General features: G+C 39.2%; 1 protein-coding gene across 1 annotated transcript in view; it reads right to left on the bottom strand.

Annotated features, from left to right (window-relative positions):
• Positions 1–11,987, bottom strand: part of HPSE2 (heparanase 2 (inactive)) — a 204,275-nt gene extending 192,288 nt beyond the window's left edge. The window contains exons 1-2 of the mRNA XM_058188912.1: positions 11,302–11,987; positions 10,180–10,337 (exon numbers count right to left, since the gene is read on the bottom strand). Coding sequence (XP_058044895.1) covers positions 10,180–10,337; positions 11,302–11,561 — 418 coding nt within the window. The 5' untranslated portion in view covers positions 11,562–11,987. The remainder of the gene's footprint in view (positions 1–10,179; positions 10,338–11,301) is intronic.
• Positions 11,988–23,084: the final 11,097 nt, after the last annotated feature.

A 23,084-nucleotide genomic window follows, 5' to 3' on the forward strand; every position in this document is an offset into this window, starting at 1 on the left:
CCTCAGGCCCCTCGAGAGGACAGCAGGTCCGAGCCGGCGAATAATCCAGGGCCGGATGGCCGGGAGGAGGAGCTCAGAGGAACGAAAAGTCCCTCCGGCAAGCTCGACTCAACTCCAGAAAGTGAACTGCGCAGGTCCGGGAGAGTCAGGAGACGCCCCACGTACCTGCAGGACTACGTAGAGAAGTAATATGCAAATATTGGCAAAGTGCCTTCTGGGAGGGAAGGAGTGTAATGTATTACTGTAAGTTTTGGCGGGAGTTTTAGGCGGGAAATATCTCGTTCCTGATTGGTTGCAGCCTCAGGCTGAAGTGTATATAAGGAGAGGTTTTTCTCCAGAGTTTTGCTGGGTCACACTATATTAAAGAGCTGTTGTCACTAACCTGGTCTCCTGCCTCGTCAATACCCGAACTTAACACAAGGTGTTAATACAGATAAAAATATTGTATTGTGTTGATCATTTGTATGAAAACTTGAAAAAGCATCATTAAGAGATAGAAAGTAAAACACTTTTCCTAACAGATATCAACATATTTGATTTTTCATTACTGTAAAATCTCAAAAGTTAATATAGTACATAAGTACGTATAGTACGTATATAATAGTAAGAAAGGGGGGATATCAACTACCAAATGTTTAGCCTTTTCAAAGGGAACTTATAATATTTCCACTCCCACAGTCTCAATTATCATTTCACAAATTAAAGCTCCTACGTAAGATAACACACTGAATTTGAATTGAGGAGATTGCAATAGGAATTCTGACCTATTTTTTAAAGCAATTATATTATAATTGATTACAGGTAGTCATCAACATATAATTGAGCCCAAAATTCCATTGCTAAGCAGGACAGTTGTTAAGTGAGTTTTGCCCCATTTTATGACCTTTCTTGCCACAATTGTTAAGTGAATCGCTGCAGTTGTTTCAGGTCAAATATTGTATTAGTTTAACAAAATATAAAATACAGAAGTACAAAAAAAGTAAAGATAATGGGGAAAGAAAAAATATAGGATAAAGGAGGAAAGAAAAAGAAAAGCATTGACTTCCGATTCCTTTTGACGCAATAGAATGAGGTAATAACATAAAATCTTGACTTTTTACTTTCATATAATAATATACATTTATTTCTATAATAAATTTCTATAACAACAAACCTATTTACCGGTAATTAGCACAACCCAATCAAAGTTTCATTTTTTTCCATCTCAAACTCAAAGTTTAAAACGGTTTTCAATTAGAAACAAAATTAATTGCATTCTTTTCTTTAATCAAAGCAATTGATTTAGCCATCTCTGCTAACTCTATCAACTTTTGCAGCCATTCGTCCATTGTGGGAATCAAAGTATCCTTCCATTTTTATGCATAGAGTATTCTTGCCGCTATCAGCATATATAACATCAAAGTTCCATTTTTTCTCAAGTTCTTTATCCATTAACATAAATATGTAACAGCTAATTTGGTATATGAAAGCATTTACTATCTTAGAGGTAGGCAGACTGCTGCCCACTCTCCCTGAGGTGCAACCAAATCCCTTTTACATTGTACTTTCTTAAAAGTTCATCTTTGTTTTCTGCAGCTTGCCTATTTCTTTTCCTAAATACAAGCACAAATGGAATAAAAATTCAAAATATAATTTATCAACTAGTATGCCAGCTATAGCCCGATGAAGAAAATATTACCTTGTTTCAATTATCTATGCCCTGTTTGGCTCCTATTTGGAATTCTGCAATGTGTTGTATGTGGAACTCCCTTTCCAAATGGTATTAAGTATCTGTTGGTAGAGAATCAGCTGCCAAACTTTTAATAAGAATTTAGTAACAGTAACCCATTATACTACTACTTTAATATTTGCACTGGATTCCAATTCAAATTAAAATCTTTGCAGACTTATTTCTGAAAGATGCATTTAAATTTTATTTTCCCAGATCTTTTAGATGACATTACAATTTTGCTTTAGTGTAATTTAGTGATCTCATTTCTCTGCTCTTCCTTTTTAATGTACACTTTGAACAGTATATTTTAATCAACTTTTCTCAATACTTGTGAAACATTTTGACCAACTATGTGTTTAATTTTTTTATCTTATGATGCTTACTCATTTTTTAATGTATTACTACATTCATAAACTATCTAGACAACACGTTATCAAGTGACTTAGAAGTTAAATTAGTTTAATGGACTTGTGGCAGTATGTCTTAAAAATCCAGATTCTTTTACGTAGAGAAAACTTACAACAATATATTCCCTGTATACTTTTTATTATAAAGAAAGGAAGATTTTTTTATAAAGGAATCATAAAATGTTCATAAAATAAGAAACAACAGAAGATGGATTATAAACTATCATAAAACTTGCATTTCCAGTACCCTAGGTAGAATCTCTAGATCTTGTACAGTCTGAGAATTCAGACTAATGTCTTACCTTAGGAGTAACAAGACATCCAGACTTACATAAAAAAGTAAAAAGGAAGCAAAGACATACCTATACAAAACTTCAAATGCTTAGGTCAGGAAAGGTAGCAGTAGCATAACGAAATAATTCAGGTACATTTTCATTAGATGTTATGTTTAAAATTTGGTGGGCTCACGGTTCATAATCCAAGATCTGGCTTCCAGAAAAATGTTATAATTTATTTATTTTTTACTTGGCTCTTGAAATTTAAGAAGCTGAGCTTACTAGTGCCATTTCCAGGAGAAAGCTGATCAACAAATTCATACCTAGCATACTATGCACATGTCACACTTTAACAATGTGTTGAAGAGTAGAAAGCAGAATTTGCAATAACCAGATAACAAAATGGTAGAATATTGGATATGTCATCCTTCCTGCACTTTGACTATTCATTTATGGGAAGAGAAAACAGCCATAAATAGATCCATGCTTGCAGAATGCAACCTAAATATTAGACTAAGTCCAGCTATTGATCTACATTTTATTATTACATGATTCTGATATATTCATGTCTATAAATTATTTTGTTATAAGACTCCCAGTATTTTTCAGAATTATCAAATTATGTGTCTGTGGAAAATCCTGCTTGTAACTTTTGGTTCTCGTACAGAACATCCAGTAAGAAAGCTTGGCCTGTGGGCAGGAAATCCCCCTACCACACCTTTCTGATTTACACTGATTCCTGATACACACCACATGTGTCCCCTCCCTCCTCCCCCCATTTGCTAAGGTTCTGTTCCACATTTAAGTGATGAAAAGTTAAGACCTATGGTTACAACTTCTATGAGAAACTTCATTTTGAAGGGCTGCTACATTTCAAGTTTATTGCCATGAGGAAAAATGAAGAAACAAAAGGCCACAGTCACTCAACAGCAAAGAAATCTGGGTGAAGACATTTAGTAAGTGTAAGTTCTCTACCAAAACTTGTTGAAATATTGACCTCTGGGCTGAATGAATATTATTTCTGAGAATATTTAATATAAATCAACTTCAGTTTCTTGTCCAAGAAGTTTTATGCTATAGAGAAAGTTTTCCCTTTAACCTTTAAACCACAGCAGCTTCAACAAAACAAGTTGGAGGGGGAAGGGGGGGTGTAAAACAGACAGAAATCTGTGTGGAGAACGTGGCACATTCTTTTATCAGGTGAAATTGAGAGAGTACATGCTATAGGAATCTCAGCCTGTACTACCCTTGCTGACCAAGATATCAATATTAAAAATAACTTCTACAATTAAAAAAAGAAATAGAACTGGGGTATGCATGGAGTTGTTTGATAGAACAGATAAAATCTCCATAAACCACTTACAGTCAGACAGACTGAATTGGTATAGAAGTTATACTTAGTAAGCAACTAAATAATAAAATAAGATACTTTTTCTTTTGTCAATTTACTCAGGAGTTTGTCTGGGATTAATTGGTTTCCCTGGTAATGGTTTTAAAAAAACCAAGCAGCCTCCTAGATCAGGTAGCCAAAGAAAGACTGAAAGATGGGCATGTTTGTATATCTACTACTTTTCCTTTGAAACTGAACTCAAGCTTGCTTGTCTCTAATCATACATTACATTGTTTATCCCAAAGATGACATTCATAAAACCACCCATGTTGGCACACAGCAACCCTTTAAAAGATGGTCTATTTAAAATATATGGTATAATTGTATTAATTTGGACATTCATGTTAAGTTTCTAAGAATAAAAGTTTGTATTTATTGAGAATACTGAATGTGGATTAAGTTATTATTTAATGTATTGAAGATTCCAACTTGTATCCTGCATGTATTCAATAGTAATTCAGTAATGTGCTAAAAGGAGTTTACTCTCATGAAAAGATACAGAGAATCTGTACAAAGAATATAGCTTTGAGATTAACATTTAAAAATTAGAGATCACTTCTTACAACTTTATCTGGAAGAACATACTGTCTGCAATAACATAGCAGAGTAAGTAAACTATTTCCTACATTGAAAATTAATGTTCCACAGCCTTCCAAAGTACAAGAATGTAATTTCAGAACATTTGGAAAAAAGAATCTAAACACTAAATACAAACTCGATGGACATTACCTTACAGATGACCCCACCCTGTTAAAGACCTTGGAGTTTTCATATCCAATGATCTAAGTGCCAAAGCCATCTGCAATTACATCGCAAACAAGGCTTTAAGAGTTGTAAACCTAATCTTACGTAGCTTCTTCTCCAGAAACACTACACTACTAACCAGAGTTTATAAAACATTAGCTAGACCAATTCTTGAATACAGCTCGCCTGTCTGGAACCCATACCACATTTCAGACATCAATACAATTGAACGTGTCCAGAAATATTTTACAAGAAGAGTTCTCCACTCCTCTGAATACAACAAAATACCTTATGCCACCAGACTTGAAATCTTGGGTTTAGAAAACTTAGAACTCTGCCGCCTTCGACAGGACCTGTGTTTAACTCATAGAATCATCTATTGCAATGTCCTTCCTGTTGAAAACTACTTCAGCTTCAATCACAACAATACAAGAGCAAACAATAGATTTAAACTCAATGTTAACCACTTCAATCTTGATTGCAGAAAATATGACTTCTGTAACAGAGTTATTAATACTTGGAACACACTACCTGACTCTGTGGTCTCTTCTCAAAATCCCCAAAGCTTTAACCAAAAACTGTCTACTATTGACCTCACCCCATTCCTAAGAGATCTATAAGGGGCGTGCATAAGAGCACAAACGTGCCTACCATTCCTGTCCTATTGTTTCCTTTCATTATATCCAATTAATATAGTTATTACATACTTATGCTCATATATATGCTTATATAGTTATTTTCATGCTTACGCTTATATATACTGTTGTGACAAAAAAAATAAAAAAAAATTAGGTTTATCAGTGAAATCTCAGTCATGGGTTTGTATCTCCCAGTCCTGTCCTCCATCCGGCTATAATGTATGAATAATAATACAATTTTGTATTATAAGAATTGCTGTTATTATGAAGGCTTTTTTAACATTTAGCAGATAATACTATGTCCTTGATGAAAAAAATTATTGACATGTTTCATAAGCTAGGCCCACTCTTCTGGACAGTAACTGAAGTGAATTTGAGAATATATCAGAAGACACATCAATATTTATCATGCAGGAGAAGTGCTAGACTAATTAAATAGAGCCCTATTATTCTAGGATATGAGACTGCCAAAAAACTCTAAAGGATAAGATTGGCAACTTGATTGCTTTCTTTAAATACGGTAGATACTGGAAAAACAATAAATGCAAGTAAATATTACAGTATTGCAGCCAGAATTAATTTTGAATATATTTTACTGAGATTAAGGCAAATCTTCAATCCCAGGAATCAACTAGCATATACTGACTCATATTTAACTGCTTAATTTTTAATTCTATAAAAATAATACACAGTTTAATAAAATCCACATCTTAAATATAGTACATTGCTTTAATTACCAATTGATATTGGTATTAGGAGATGCATAAACATGCATTTAGAGTAAAAAAAAGTTGAATCAGTCATTTGAATTTTGTAATCTAATCATATAAATACACTTTTAATCAATGATTAAATATGCCTAAATGTGCCTGCAACATTGAGAAAAATGTATGTGACAGGCCTTCTCTTATTATTCTGTCAAAATCCATTATTTTTGTGTTGGAGGAGTAATTCACCTTCATGTGGAAGGGAATTTCAATTCATCCAAATACAACTGTGGATAGAAAATAAACAAACAAATAAACAAATAGATGGTAAGACTCAACCCATATATCTGGAACAGAGAAGAGGATTTTAGAAAATTATTTTCTTCAATCGTTAGAAAGAAAAAGTAACTTCCTCAATATATGGTAGGGGGGGAAAAATGAAGGAGGTCTGGGTAGAGAAGTGACAAAACTATTCCAGTCCAAAATGACAATTAGGACAGGAATAGATGCTGTTCTCAATTTTAGATGAAATACCCTCAGGTTATGTTCTATTTATAGGCTTTTCATGAAGATAAGTTATATAATATGAAGCATTTAGAAAAATAAGAAATGGTTGTTTGATTGTAATTAATGTAGCATTTTTCACTCTCCAAGAACAGTATAAAAAGGGATAATATAGAAAGTGATGCTTATAAATTCTGTTACAGAAAAAGAAAAGCTGATATTAATAGCAGCCTTCAAGTAGCATAGGTGGCAGCAGATGGAAATTAAGAGCAGACTGAGTGCCTTCCAAAATAAGCAATTCAATTCCACTACAGTTCCACTGGTAAAGTATATTTTAGGTACAACATATTAACTAAAGTACAAAATAGGAATTAAACTACCACTTGATTCTGAAACACTTTCCTTTCAAATAAATTTTTAATGGGAAACCTCTGCTTTATTATAATGGTATATTAATATTACTATCTCACTTTCAAAAAAATGGCATCACATGAAACAGTGTCTCTACCACTGCCAAATGTAGGTTTTCTCTAATAATTTTTCTTCTGGTGCCATCATAGTCAGGTACACTGGGACTTCCATGTTTCCTTTCCCTTATTGGTGTTTATGGGAATGGATAAAAAACTAAGAGATTATAGCACATTATGATCCAAACAGGAGAATAAATGTGTGGGGATTTTAGTACACAATCCATAGCATCAATGATGCCTTAAGAGAACCTCCACCTATTCTCATCATAGTTCATACTGAGAGACTGTGTCATGTGACATTATTTCATTCTTCTTTGCACCTTTTCAACATATCACAAACTATTTCCTGGAAAGTATGTATTTCACTTTTTTCTTTGATAACAAATCGTCCCACCATACATAGCCATCGTGTTATTGCATTTTGGGGTAATCAATGTTATGTAAAGCACAGAAAAGGAATATGAAATTGTAAGTGAAGGAAATTGATATTAGAAAAAAGAGGAAAAATAACTGAAGCTGCAATGCCATTCATGATTCTTCTCCATGTCTTTTCACCCTTGCAAACTACCCTTGTTTCCCTTTTATCTATGCCTTGATTCTCACACTGTCTTTAAACTTTTATCCCTTTTGAAGTCTTGCTAACTCCAACCATAACTCTGTCATCTTCCCGATCCTCTCCACCCATTCATTCTTTTGGTATACATTTGTTCAATCTTCATCCATTCTCTCTAAATCAGGGGTCTCCAACCTTGGCAACTTTAAGCCTGGAGGACTTCAACTCCCAGAATTCCCCAGCCAGCTTTGGAGATTCTGGGAGTTGAAGTCCTCCAAGCTTAAAGTTGCCAAGGTTGGAGACCCCTGCTCTAAATGACAGTTGGTCACTCATCTTTGTATTCAACCTCATTTTAATTATCATTAATTCTTGATCACATATATTTGTGTTTTATTTTACACTTTCTTAAACAACTTATACTACTGTATTCAACAGTCCTCTATGTCTTCAGACATGCCCTACTTATTAATCACAGGGCTCTTGGTGGCTCACAAAGTAAACAATAATAATATAAAACAATATAAAAGCAAAAGGCAATTAAACCCCCAGACACAACATCTGGCATCAGATCCAGGAAAGTTCTGTCTTCAGCTATATCCAGGGGGCAGACATTGTTGGAGACTGCCACTAACAAATGGAGAGAAGCAAATGCTTATATAACAACTATTTTCACCTCTTTCAATTAACAGCCATTCTTCACAACAGACTATCCCCTTCCTTAGTATCAACATTTGCATCTCGTTAATATTTCTTTGCAATTTTACCCTCTTTAGCAAACATTCTACAAGGTATAAAGATTATTGTGCTTCTTCATCATTTATAAAAACAATTTATAAAATTTATAAAAACAATTGCTACCAATCTGCTTTCCATTGAGGACCTGTATATCGCACGAGTCAAAAAAGGGGCTGTGAAAATATTTACAGACCACTCATATCCTGGACATAAACTGTTTCAACGCCTACTCTCAAAACAATGCTATAGAGCACTGCATACCAGAACAACTAGACACAAGAACAGAGTTTTCCCAAATGCCATCACTCTGCTAAACAAATAATTCCCTCAACACTGTCAAACTATTTACTAAGACTGCACTACTGTTAATCTCATCGTTCCCACCACTCATCTCCGTCCACTTATGACTGTATGACTGTAACTTTGTTGCTTGTATCCTTACAATTTATATTGATATTGATTGTTTCCTGATTGCTTATTTGTACCTATGACTATCATTAAATGTTGTATGTTATGATTCTTGATGAATGTATCTTTTCTTTTATGTACACTGAGAGCAGATGTACAAAGACAAATTCCTTGTCTATCCAATCACACCTGGCCAATAAAAAAATCTATTCTATTTTATTCTATTATGTATGCAATTGTTCATTCCATTTTCTCTGTCAGCCACAACTATATTGGCTTTTAATACCTTAATTTTCACATTTCTACTCCTCATCTGCATTTGGATTTGCCACCCCAGTAAGACAGAATTATCTGCATATAAAATATGCATTCATATCCCAAGTATCACATTTTTAATCTTCAAAAATGTCCTTATTTGTTTATTCATATCTATTTTAAATCTCTCAAACATGTTCTGGTAGATTAGAAATGCTAAATATGCAGTTATGTTATCTAACATAATTTGAAAGGTACTGAGGGAAAGTTCTAATGAGGAGTTAACATCTACTGGAATATTGGTAATTAGCCTAAAATGCCTAGCTTTGTAATTCTCATTTGTTACTCTTTCTTTCAAGTTACACTTTAATTGCATGCCTATAAAAAATAATTTGCCTTTACTAACCTGAATTAATTTATTGATAATAGATCCAGAAATAAACAATCAGCTTATTGTCAATAATTCATAATAGCAATTAACTTCAAAAGAATAATAGGTCTATATTAAACCATAGTAAATTTAAAGTTATTCATAATCTAGAAATGTTTTTTCCTTTGAGAAATGGAATATAAATATTGAAATAAATACATTAATAAAGTGTTTATAACATTCATAGTTCTTGTTTGAACCATATGTCTATAATACTAGAAGAACAAGGAAGAATCTAGGTTCTCGACTTCGTCCAGCATGTCTCTGGAATGCCTTGGATGAGGGACATAAGAGATGGACCTTGATTCTACAAAATAGCTATTGTGAGGACAGCACTCTCTTCTTATTTGCCTGATGTAGTTAACCCCAGAAATGCAAGTAACTTTTGTCAATACAACCTTTTCATGCAGGTGGTTACTGTCTATCTAGCCCAGATATTTCCAATATGTTGGAAGCACGGTGTTGTGCTTCTTCCACAAAAGAAGGCAGCTTATTTCTTTATATTTCCACTTGTACTGAAGCTTTTTATTATTGACAAGCTCCTTGGGACTTGGGAAGTATATAATTGACAATTTTCTATGTCCACTCACATGAGGTAAGGGAGAAGTAATACAGGAGTGCCAAATTTCTCATCCTAGGGTAATTTGGTGACAAAAGCAGAAAAGCTCTCCCCCCCTTTATTTTTGTGTGAACAGGTATGAACTCAGTCAGAGCGCCCATATTTCCCACAAACTAGATTTTAATCCCTGCACTTCCCTAATGCCAAAGTTTTCCCCCTTGAAAGAGGTGCTACCGAAGGCCTCCCTCAGGATGTCAGGCCTTGGCCTCCGGTGACCCAGGCTTCTTTCTTGCTCCTCTCAAGAGATCCTCTGAGATTTCCTCCCCAAGTCCTTCCTTCCTTCCTGTGGCTCACCACTCTTCCCCCTTCCCCACCCCGAGGCCTGATTCTCACCGTCCTCGTAGTTCTTGAGGTAGTAATCCGGTCCCGGTCCACCACGGCTCTTGGCTGGGTTCTTCACGTTCTGGAACTGCAAAAAGTCGGTCCTTTTGCCCGCGAAGCGGAGAAAGGCGGGCGCCAGGCCACGCGCCAAGGTCACCAAGCGTCGGGAACTGCACAGAAAAGGGCTGAATGAGCAAGGACGAAAAGGAGGGAGGGAAGCAAGCACGACTGCGACGGGCTGGGCGCGGCGCCATCGCGGCTCCGGTGCCCGTCAAGAAACGGCTCGCCAAGCCGGAAGCTATCAGCGCAGCTCCGGGAGAGGCCCCAAAAGCCGAGTACACTGGCTTGAATTCCTGCACCAGCTGCTGGCGGAAAGCGCCGGAGAGCCAAGCATCCGTTCTCCAAAGATTGCCACAGAGACGGCGGCAGTTCTCCGCCACATGCGGGCACCAGGAGAGGCACAAGGGACGGCGGCGCTTCGCCCAGGAAAGGGCACTTGCGCTTTCCCGACGGAGCTGGCGCTGCCCTTGCTGTCACCTCCTCGGACTCCGCGGAGGTCCCTTTCTCTACCTCCACACACACCCCTCCCCACGTGTTTGGGACAACAGGCGGCGCAGCGATTGGCTGTCGGTGGGGAAGCCAGTGTTGTCCTGGCCAGCGAAGCAGAAGGACCCGCGTTTCTTTCGCCGCCGGAGGTGGGCAAATTTTTCCAGCGTTCCTCCGCCGTTGCCACTTGTGGCATCGCCCGAGGCTCCTCTCCCGTTTTCTCTTCCCGGATCCAAATCGCCAGAGGAGACGGGAAGGCTGGGGCCTGGGTACTGCCCTGGGGGCGCCTCGCAGGAGGCAATTTGAGACCCCCTGCAGACCTTTAAGGATGACATCCGCCCGAGCAAACCTCCGGAGAGGGGCGGGGGAAAAAACAAGCAGCCAGAATTTTTCAGTACAGCGATACGTTTCCGAGATGCTTTCTCCATTACAAACATGTGCATCTTAATAGGAACCATGGCCCGGCCTCTTCGCCGCGGCTCTGCGGGCCGTGGGAGCCCGGAGGGCGCATGGGTCTCTAGCCTCAGTGGAAGCCACGAGGGGTGGAAGAGCTAAAGAAAACGCGGGGTGTGGAGAGAAACCCCTTACCTGAGGAAGTCCAGCCAGCCGTCGTGGAGGATTGAAGGATCCAGTTGCAGCGAGAGGAAGTTCTCGCTGGTGACACGGAGGGAGCTCCTGGTACTCACGTCCAGGAGGATGAGCGTCCTGCCCGGGGTGCCCTGTGGGCTTGTCCTGGCGGGAAGGCGCTTCACCCCGGCCTGAGAGGGGAGAGAGAGGTGAGCCAACAGCGCCAATCCAGGGGCTAAAAAGGCCAAGAAGCCAGAAGGGCCAGAGCCGGGGCAGGGCATGCTGGGCCGAGGGGGGCTCCCCAATTAAGTCCCGCGCCGGGCACAGCCAGTCACGGGCAGCTAATTGTCCGGAGTGCAAAGCGTGGGGGGCGCGCTGCCTTTTTTCCCTCCCCCTCCTCCCCCCAATGTTTTGGTGCTGGGGGAAGAGGGGAGCTCACGCCCCTGACCAGCCTTCCCCGGGGCCGGTGCCAAGACGCCTTGTTCGCCAGCGCCGCCCCTAGAAGAGTCGCCGCCTGCGGACATTTTCGCGTTTCCAAAGGTAAAGGAGAATCGTTCCTAGCTTAACAACTCTCGGCCCGGGAGACCCAAGGGCTGGTTCCCTAAAGGATGACGGCTGCAGGCAGCGAGTATTTTTTGCCAAAGGCCTTTCCCCTCTTTGGTTGCTTAAAAGTAATCTATCCAGAAACTGCAAACAACTCTTTTACTAAGGGTAGTTTTGCCACCGGAGCCTCACCTGGGTGGGTCAAGCAGAGCCCCGAAATAGATTTCATTGTTCAGTCGCAATAGCTCACTTGCAGAGACAGCGGCAGTTCTGCAGAGATTTGGAGCCCGTGTATAGAGGAAGGCGGGGAGGGATAGGTCGCTGCGGGAGAGGGGTGCGAGAGAAAAGCATCAACTTTGCTTGTTTCCTGATTCTTCTGCGTTCTTACCGAGCAGTCAGAAAACCAAAAGTTCTGGTGGAAGAGTGCAGGGATAACGAGCAGCAGTTTAAACAGCCACGCTGCCTAAGGCCGAGAGAGAAGTCCAGAGCCGGAGGCCGCCGAGAAAGAAGCGCTGGGGATTCAAGAGAAGCGCTGCCCTGAAAAGTAGAGCACTCTTTGCGGGGAGGAAAACCGGAACGAGATGGAGTGGTGAGTCAAGCCATCTTCTTGGCCAGTAATTTTTCCCATATTGGAAAAGCAGCCTTTCCTGAACAACCGAGAAAAGTTCTGCGAAAATGCCCATCTTTGTACCCGCTTACCTCTGATTTCGGCGCAGTCGCCTTCCGCCTTTTCTTGGGGACCTTTCTCTTCTGCTGCAAAAGCAGCGCAGAGGTATTTTTCCAGTTGGAGGTGTCGGAAACTGAGCTGCCATACCGGGCAGACTGGGAATAAGCGAGGCGGTCAAAAGAATTGGTCCAGTTTTGTCTCTGAAAGAGGCGCCTTTACGCAAATAATCGCCACTCCCCCCTTTTTGGGAGACATTCACTATGGGGCTTGGGATAACTCCAGTTCAAAACAAGCCTCCAACGGCGCGCTTAGTGGATGTTGGTATCCCCTTCCTTGTGACGTGCTGATCTGACTTTTCTGAGTATAAGATCCATATGGAGCAAAGGAAAATTGCTTTGGAGTAAATCTGCGCGACCGTAATCTCCCATGGAGTACTGAACACGAAATCAACTCCAGAGAAATGCAGACCCCTCCTTTTCCAAAAAGAAATATTTTCGTTGGAATTAGGTTGCTAAACAGTTGCAAGAGCTGATCTCTCTGAGCCTTGTTTACATGAAGCCTGCTGATGCCACGGCTGAAACAGCTAGGCAGCCCCCGCAGAGTGGCGAGCAGCATTTTTTTTTACCTCTGCGCCGAGACAGCCGGTACTTCAGATCGTCCTTGTACATTCATCCCCTGTCCACAGCGTTTATGGCCTAAAAAGAGGAACTTCAATCCACCTCCCTTTGTCAGTATAAGCCGATTATTCAACACACACACGTGCGCCTCACACACACACACAAAAACACATACACAAAAGAAAGTACCTCAAAACGTTAGGGACTGTAGATGAATGATCAGAATTCTGCAGCTTTTCCAATATCGGATATGGTCTTCAGAAAGTAGTTTTCTGCCGGGGCTGTGTGGGTTTACTTTATGTCTACCATAAAATAAAAACGACTGGGTTTAGTCGACTGCAGCTCTGATTTATGGCTCAAGAGACTAGGATTAACCTCCCTTCCTCTCACTGGATACTGTGCTATAGGAAGCGCCTCAGTGAAATGTGAGAGGTGAATCGGTTGCACTTTATGGATATTAAGTCTAAAAACATTCCTACTCACAAGTAAATTTCAGATACCAGGATTTTCCTGAAGGAGTATTTGGTACATAAGACAATTGCTGATTATTTAAATCTTTGTGGACATCAGATCACCCCCCTGTCCTGTGTATTTTTAATTAAAAAATAAATCCTACGAACCTATTGGAGCTTACTCCTAAATAAATAAGTATTATATAACAAGAATGCGGCCACAGTAATAATTATTTGATCGGCAAGCCTTCATCGATTTACAGAAGGATTTATCCCATCGCAAACTACGAACAAAATGATTACTTAACAGAGAACTTTTCTCAGCTTTTGAGCGGAGGAAGACTCTCCTTATTCTATGCTAATATTTCCAAATGAAGAAATATGCATTTTTGCAATACATTGTCCTGTTATGGCCATTTATAAACACCTTGCTATTAAGGTTCACTAGGATGGAGGTGCTGCCACGGTGTTAAAAAATTTTGGGCAGGAAAGACGGTATCTGATGTCTGCTTAGAATCAGGGAGAAGCAGCAAGGGTGGAGGAATGGGTTACAGTACTGCTAAACTCACCCAGCCTAGATAAATATATTAAGTCGTGGTCACCTCGCCTCGCCTCCTAGTCAGAAGATGGCTGCATAATTGGACTGAGCTCTGAGTCTGGAAGATCACACTGAAAGATGGGGATAATGTTGCTCTTCCTTTATGAATGTAAATTGCTCTCCGTTCCCTAAGGTAGCCCAACGGAGTCCTTGAGCCCAGTAGCCTCTTTTCTTCTACCCTCTCCCCCTCCCCTTTCTTTTGACAGTATCCAGATCCAGTGCTAGGAAACTTTAAAACTCTGAGTTGGGTGGGTAAATGCTAGCTTCTTCCCTGCTAATGTTGTGGAACATTTATTAAAGCAAATGACCATCTCTCTTCAGATTATTGATCATTCTTTTTCCAGTACATTTTCCAATTATATTAAAAGGCATCAAGTTTCCAAAATTTCCAATACTGATTGCCATGAAGTGTAGTTTACCCAATGATTTAAATATGATTAAACTCTGGTTTGATGCATCTTTCAGTTTTGCAAATTAAGGTATCCTAAAATAAACTTGGGAAAGCTAATAGAAAGCATCTGTTCTATTTTCTTTAAGATGGATATCTTTTAAGTACAAGATAAGCTATGATAAGATTGCATAGTAAGCAATCCTTTTCCATTTATTTTAAAGCATTGATGGTTTTATGAAATCATTTCTCTTTCTCTTCTCTCATAGAGAATTTAAGTACGTTAAAATCCTTGTCAACACCAGGGATTTCCGATAGTCTTTTATTTCTCTCCAAAATCATATTCTAAATATCCATCTGAAAAATCTGGATGATTCTTCACTGTACCATTGATATCTGAAAAGCAATGAGGGTGATACTGTTCTAAAAAAAACTTCTTCTTAATACTATTAATAATATATTAAATGTATATGCCACCTGCACCTACCCCAATGATCTTATGCTTATTATCAGATTAAATTTGCTCATCTTTAAAGTACCACAGGGCCTCTATCATTTTCACCTCCTCCAAAGGTCCAAAGTTACTTCTTTTTTGATAGCTGCTGGAATCCATTGAACAGCATTTCTAAAGATCCCTTTGAAATGTGTACCAAGAGCTGGTTTGGAAGCAGCAATTCTTGCAACCAACTCAGAAATGCCACTCTCTGCAGGACTTCTTTCTGCAACCTGAGGAAGAGTTTGTTTTCTTTCCATTATAATAAAAGATGAAATTTATCTCTAGTTCCAGTATAATTCTACCAGCTGGTGCACTGCAATCCCAACCTGTTCACTACAAAGAAGTTCCACTGAAAACATCTTTTAGGAGTAGGCTAAAACATTTTCTACACTTATATGCTTAAATAGTGCATATGCTCTAATCATAGCATTGCCTTACATTCATGTGAAAGAATTATATTATATGGAAATAAATTCCCCTGGTAGTTATTTACTAGCATTTGGACATATCTGTTTTAGAAGACTTCATGTTCTTCTGTGCCCTTACTCCAAACGAATTACAGTAATATGTATCAATTGTCTTTCAGCTGCTGTTTTCTAGCTTGCCTGCCTTTAGAGGAAGGACATCCATTCTCCCTCAATTTTATACAGGTCTCAGAAGTGAGAGGCATTTTTTTCATTGTTGAAGAATGCTGAAAAGAATACTACTCCCCACTGCATTTTTGGGATGCTGGTTTGTCATTTTTAATTTGGTCTCAATGAGGAGGTGGCTAATGACCTGGTTTAAGTACCCAGAAAACACATTTTATCCATGTTTCTTAGTACATCCATTAGGTGTGTATAAGAAAAAAAATTAGAATTACATATAATGTTCTTCTGTTTCACACTCTTGGATACCTTTCTGGAAGCAGTTTGCTCAATTTGGACTATAGAGTTTGTGATTCAATGCTCCAGAACGTAAAATTTATCAATTATTATATGATTTCAATATCTGGCCATGCATGTTCCAAGGCCAAAACTTCTAGATAAATGCAAAAGTTGCAAACTCAGCATTAATTCCCCCAATAATGCCATTTTAATGCATTTGCCTGGTGATATACTCTGTTCACTATACTATAGTGTAGAAATAGTATACAAATAATGGAAAATGTTAGGAGTTTATTGGGTTTTTATAGTTTCGCACAGACAAATGCTGCTCAGAAAAAATGAAATGTCTTGTGTTTGGGATCTATATTGAGATGTCCTGGGCGTTAATAGGGATGGGAAAAGTAAAAAAGGGAGGCAGACAAATCTGCCTGGAGAAAGCAAAGGAAAAAAAATCTGATTTTGTCAACTGTAGTATCCGGCAGAGGGGGCACTACACAGAGCTGCTGAGGCTTTGATTTGCCTTCCAGTAACTTACACTAGCTGGACATTGCTATAGGAGCGGCCTTTCCCTGAGTGCCTCCTGGCGGCTGAAATTCAGGTCAGTGCCTGAGAACTTAAGAGGAGATTCCTAAAATGCAGTCGGCTATTAGATAGCGAGAAGGAAGAGGGTATTAAAGAACCTACAGCACCTTCGTAGACCCTTCGTTGCATCTTGGAACTCTGTTGAAGCTGTAAAGAGAAGGCAAGCTGAGTAGACTTTCCTCCCTGCCTCTGCCGGTCAAATGAGAAGGACAGGAGGAACAAAAAAGCTCTCCGCTGTCTCAGGACATGGGCCCGTTTTGCCCAACATTCTCTACCGCAAAGGAGCCACGTGCAATTTGGAAGCCTGCAAACGTGGTGGATCACACAGGCATTTCTTGATGGTCCTAGTTTGGAGTTAATATTTAAAATATGCTGCCAGTGGTTCAGGAACTAATGCATGAAAGTGTGGATTCTTCTAGCCCAATCCACAGGTGCGAGTAGATACAAACATTTTAACTTAATGTTTTATACAAATATTCAACCGGGATGATTACCAAGAAATGCTAGTGTGAACTGAAGTTCCGTGTCTGATTAATTGAATTAGAATGAACACAGACTTGTCTAATTGTGCACCCTCTCACTCTTGCCTGCCTGCTCTTGTGAATACATTACCCATGGCATTCCCGAGAAACACGATTATTGTGGTTTAGGGTTTCATTCAGAATCCCTTTGCCAAAGAAATATCTGATTCTGTACCAGACATAAATGGATTTTTGAACTGTGAAACGTTTCTGAATGTGAGTGCCATGCTTTTGCTGCTCCAGGCGAGCTGCTGTTGCCAAGGATGGTGGAATATCCGGGTCGATTTGGCCTCCCTAATTTAAAATGTGGCCCATACATAAATTCTGGGAGATGTCTACCACTCAGGCTGCAGCGCGCATTAATGCCCACCAAAGATGCTTTCCCGAGAAACTTTCCCTAGGATCTCTTCCTTTTGTTCACCTCTGAGGACAGACATTTTCTCCACCTCGCTGTAGAGTAGCAGCTTCACACGTATATTTGCCTTCTTTCTTGACAGGCTTCTCATTCTCTGATCTATAAAATCTAGATTGAGCGATGCCAAGTGTATCAATGATCTGTCCGGGGAGGGGAAAGGTTCCTTTTACAACGCTCATGAAACTTCTTCCAGTGGACAGAATAAGAAATGTATGAGTGTTAAAATAAACGGAGTAATATAATAAATCGTAGCCAGGAGCCAGAGACCTACACCTGACACCTGTAGTATTTTTAAGGGCGATCTTGATTTCTCTTCGGATCCTTGAGTTTAACCAGTGCGACTGCGCCTGGCTTAGGGCTCCTTCCGGCTGACAACCCGGCCCAGCGGAACGCGCAAGAGATTTAAGGAAAGGGATCCCAGGCGCTGACTCCTTCGCTGGCGAGGAGTGCCCTTCTCCCCCCCTCCCCCCCCCGCTTCCCACCTGCTCATTTGGTGCTTTACAGCAGGTTCTAAGGTAAAAGTAAGCAGATAATAAAAACACACTATTCAGCCCTGCCATTACTTTTTAGAGGAATCTTGTGATCATCTTCAACTTTGCCAGATGAACCATAGCGCCGTCATGACTGCAGTAGTAGTTTGCATATAGGGGTTCATTCTTTACGCGAGAACACTGTTCGCGCCGTTTTGTTGTAACGGAACATGACACGTGTATATCGATAAAAGCTTACTAGCCTAGGTATGTCACGGGTCAGCAATCGTCTCCTCTCGCCCTGGGCTGTTTGTAAAATTAAAACGCAAAGGTTGTAACCTGGACTGAATCTGAGTGCTCGTTTGCCGCTACTCTCCCCTCATCCTTCGCCCCTTCGAGGTGGTCATTACGGAAGGGGTAGAGGCAGGGCCCTTGATCGCCTCATGCGGGTAGAGAAACGTCCCTGCAGAACAGGCTTTATAGCAGCAACAACGTCACATATATAAGATTCAAAAGATATGAGCTTGGAGCCACGTAGGCGCCCCTGGAAACGGCGAGGAGGCCTCAGCAAAAGTGAACCTGTGGGTTTCCCATCCAGCCCGTTTGGCTGCTCGAATAAACCGGCCGAGAGAGAACAAAGGAAGCTTTTTCTTGATTTCAATTTAAAACGAGCTCCGCAGGCAGCGGCCAGGAAGATTTTCTAACCTCGACCTATAAATCAGACAGGCCTATATAAATATGTAGGAAAACAACCGGTTTTGAACGAATATCTGTTGCCGCAGCCTCCCCCCTAAACTTCAGGACCAGTTTCTCAAAAGAACGATATTTTAGTTTGTTTGCTTGGTTCGGATGTCCCCCTGCTTTAAAGCTTTGGACTGGTTTAATTTATGCAGATTACATTTGTACTCCCTTGGGCTTGAAAGTCCTATGATCTAGTCTAGTGGCTGTAAATAGATCAAGTAGCAATTGGTATTTTTTTTAACTAGATTGTCTTCCAGGTATTTATGGGAAACATACTGTATGTTAAGATCAAATGCCTGAAACAGAGATGGTGTGTCTTTCTTAAAAAGAAAAATCAAGTAGAAGGTGAGTGTTTATTCCTGTCTTCACTGCCCTGCAGAAATTAGTCCTTGAGAGCAAAGAATTCCTGGACAACTATTTCTGAATTTGGTGCTCTCCAATTGTCTGACTAGAGCGAAAAGAGGAAAGTTATAAAATGTCTGGCAGGCAACAAGTCCCAAATATGAAAAACATGTCCTTGTTTGATGATGGTGGTGATGTGCATCTGAGTTGCCTTAGCAGGTTCCACTTTCAACATAACAGCCATCATTTTTTAAAATTAAGATAAAATTAAACATTCTCCAGATCTGTTGTATTTGCTGTTATATGTTCAATTGGATGGGCTCAAAGACTGAGACATAATCCAATCAGTTAAAGCACTTTGGGGTCCTTTCTGCTTAAATAAGAAAATGTGAGCTGGGGCCTTATAATAGATTCTAAAAGTAGTTGAACATTTTCCAAAGCATGCTTAAGGTGAGCATTAATAATTGGCCATTGAATGAAGACTAATGTTTGTACATTCTTTATATCACTACCTCCCTTCATGATACAAATAAAAATAATTTGAGAATCCTTTCTTTTGGCTTTCCTTTTTGTATATATATTTAAATAATTTTTCCACTGAGATCAAAGAAATGTGTTTTAGTTTGGTCCTAAGCAGATTCCCTCTTAAATTTTCTGTGAGCATTTTTAGACTCGAAAGGAAACATATATCCCAATTAGATGCATGTTTCCAATAGAAGAGAATATATTTAGCTCATGATGTTTCATGAAACACTTTCAAGGAAACAAACCCAGAGACCCCCCAAAGACTTCACAGATGCATGTTTATTGTAAATTAAAATAGTCTGAGCAAGCAATTTCAACTGAGAGTTAGATTAATTAATTGTGATGGCTATCTGAATCATATTCTGTCAAACACACTTTCAAAATATCTTACTTTGTTAAGTATAGCAATATGGTAACATCCATCCATCCATCCATCCATCCATTGAAATATCACCTAAGAGCATGATGAAGAATTGTTTTAAGCATTTTTTATATGTATATGTATATCAATCTTCCCTTGCTTCTTCCATGCTGACTTCAGAATTTCAGCCTAACAAAGAAACAACAATATCTCAGATATATAAATAAACACTGTAATGGTAATTAAAAAATAAACTACAACAAAAGCAAAGCAATGTCACTGTAGACCCTATAAATATAGTGTTGGAGATGCCTTTCCAAAAAGTAATCTGAGAATTGGAGAAACTGCCAGATGTTTTGTGGAAAGAATGTACGAAGAGAAAATATACCCAAAACAGAAAAAAACAGAACAATCCTTATCACACTCTATTTGTATATCGTATACAAAATGGATGAAGACTATTGCCTGACATAGTGTAAGCCGCCCTGAGTCTTTGGAGAAGGGCGGGATATAAATGCAAATAAAATAAATAAATAAATAAATAAATTCTGCTGTCTGACTTTTAAGTTTATATTTTATAAAGTCTTTAGATGTAGATCTGATCCCAAGAAATCCATGTTCTAACAGAACTATTTTACATAGTAGTCAAAACACTCTATATTTCTGTTCTGCTCTTAATTTTCTCTGACAGTATATCCAATAAGTGTGCTGAGGATTGCATTTGGAGCTATCCACCGAAGTTATAAACCTTAAAAGTGCTTAATTGTGGCTAAATCATGTCCAGAGTGTTTGTATGATCTCTCCCTGAAATGGAAAATTTGACTAATAATTTCTCCTTTCCAGAGATTATACACACATCTACATCTTGAGTTAGAAGTTAGCTCTGAAACAGCAGACTTAGGTGCTCAGCCATAGCTGGCTGAGTCTGGAAAGCAAAGTGTTGCTTTGCAGAAGAAAGAGATTTAGCAAAAGCAGATGATGTAAGGGAATCCTGCACATTATAACGTAACCATCCGGTCTATAGCTTCTGCCCCAGTGGAGACTGCTGCACAGCCTTTGATGAAGTGGCATTCCCTCACAGCCCAGTTCTGTTTCAGATAATGTTTCAAATAGGCCGATGAAGATCTTTTTGCCTCTTTTAAGATAAATAAGAGAATGCTGAAAAAAAGTGCCTTTCCTTATTTCTTTACTCTGCTCTATGAAAGCCAGGCCAGGTGAAGGGGAGGAGAGCAAAGCCAGAGTGGGATGTGGAGTCAAATCATGCAGAATTAAACAGAATCCAGCTTTGAGTTAGCCTCTACAGTAAAGTTAAATTAACTGCAACAAAGTATGTGCCGGAGAAAACCTTTGCAGAGAACCTGGTTCCCAAGGCCCTGATGGAATGAGAAGAACCCCTATGCCAGCACCCTCCCAATGAAACTTCACCATTGCTTTGCCTGGTACAGCCTTGCTTAGATTGCCACAATCAGAACATGACATGGCATAGGAACAGACTTTTGAGAGTCATTCACATAGGTAGGGAAAGGGCACTGCTTTATCAACAACCTCAGTTCTGACACTTCTCGACTAGCTGCACAACAAAGAAAAATCTGTTCTAGTAAAGAGTAAGGTCTCCACGTAGTGTTAGTCGTAGCACAACTAAGAGGTTCAGTGTAATATATGGCTCAGTATACCTAAAAGCATTTTCCTTTACAGAGAAAGCCAAAGCTTGAACAAATAAAATAATTACTTTATGGATAAAAATCTGGAAGGTTATAAAGATTATATTCAGAGCAAGCAGCCCTCCTTGCCTTCCACCGATTCTCCCATAGCAACAAATGCAGAAGTTGACTGTGGGCAATGAGAAATAAATCTATTGTTTGAAGCAGATTCCAGCCGCGTTGGCAAGGTACAGTGAAAAAAGGGACATTTTCACCTTCCAGGCAGAAAAATATATATGCCAGTATTTAAAGTCAAAATGTGCATAACCCATGACTAATTAATTTCTTCCTGAGTTGTATTTGTTTATAGTTTTTACTATGGAAGCAATATATCTACACTGATTTGGTATCTACATCTCCCTCCTATCTTCCAGGAAAAATTGTTTTATTGGATGATTGCCCTACAGTCTTAGAGAAGCTATTTCTTCTATAGACCTTGTATCAGGTTAAAAGAGTTAATGATGGAATAGGGATAATAGGAAGCACTGCACTAGAAGGAAGGAAGCACTGCACTAGAACCAAAACTAAGAATATAATTTCAGTAGTCTTATTTTTCACTCAGGAGTATTTCTAAAGGTTTGAGTCCTCAAAATAAGTTTAGAAATTCAAATACATCATGTTATAACCTGTACTCAGAGCTGCCAAACTGAAGTCTGCCCCAAGATAATATAAAGTTTAATATTAAGGAAAGCTAATTTCTGTGTCTTGATTAATTTTTGTAAATTTGACTTTGTTTTTGTTTTTTACATGATGCTTTTATTCTTGTAAACTCAAACTCACACAGATGGGCAAGGCATTTTTGCAAATGCCGTTCAATACATCTGTCCATTGATTCAACTTTACTCCCCACATTTGTCTCCATCTATAGAGCTTTCCTTCTGGCTTTCCTTCGTATCAGAGGAGGTTGATTTAAACTATGAAAGATTCTGCCAGCTAGTTGTATATTGCTGATTCTGGCGCCATTGCTTGTATTATACATTTTTTCATTGCTTGTACCAACAATGGGCTTTGATATCCATAATGGTTTCTGTTTTTATAAGTTTGAAGGAGCAGCAGCAGCATTTTGCATATTCCATTCCAAAATTATGGATGTTTATGAGATATTTCCAATACTGCCTTCCATCAGGACGGAACTGAAGACATTGCCAGAACTGTGATTCTCTTGCAGCGAGTTTCCTCATTATAGACCATGGTCTCCCATCTTCACTTTATACTCCTCTTCTTCACTTGTAGTCTATCATTTGGGCTACTTTTGCAGATGGTTTACCACCACCCTTTTTTTTTTCTTGAAAGACCACTAAACCAGTGTTGAGAAATAGCTTGATAGACAGGTCACACATGACTTGGATAATCATGATAATACAATCTACAACTACACTAGTCCACCTATGTCCCACCCCACATTAAGGAGTCCAGTTTGTTTGTTTTCCTGCCAGAAAACAGTTAAGAAAGAAACAAAGTCAGGGAAATCAATTACCTCAACTTCTCCTGCATTAAAACAATAAAGAAACCATCAGTTC

The sequence above is a fragment of the Ahaetulla prasina genome, chromosome 6 (genome assembly GCF_028640845.1).
Source record: "Ahaetulla prasina isolate Xishuangbanna chromosome 6, ASM2864084v1, whole genome shotgun sequence".
Lineage (NCBI taxonomy): Eukaryota > Metazoa > Chordata > Lepidosauria > Squamata > Colubridae > Ahaetulla > Ahaetulla prasina.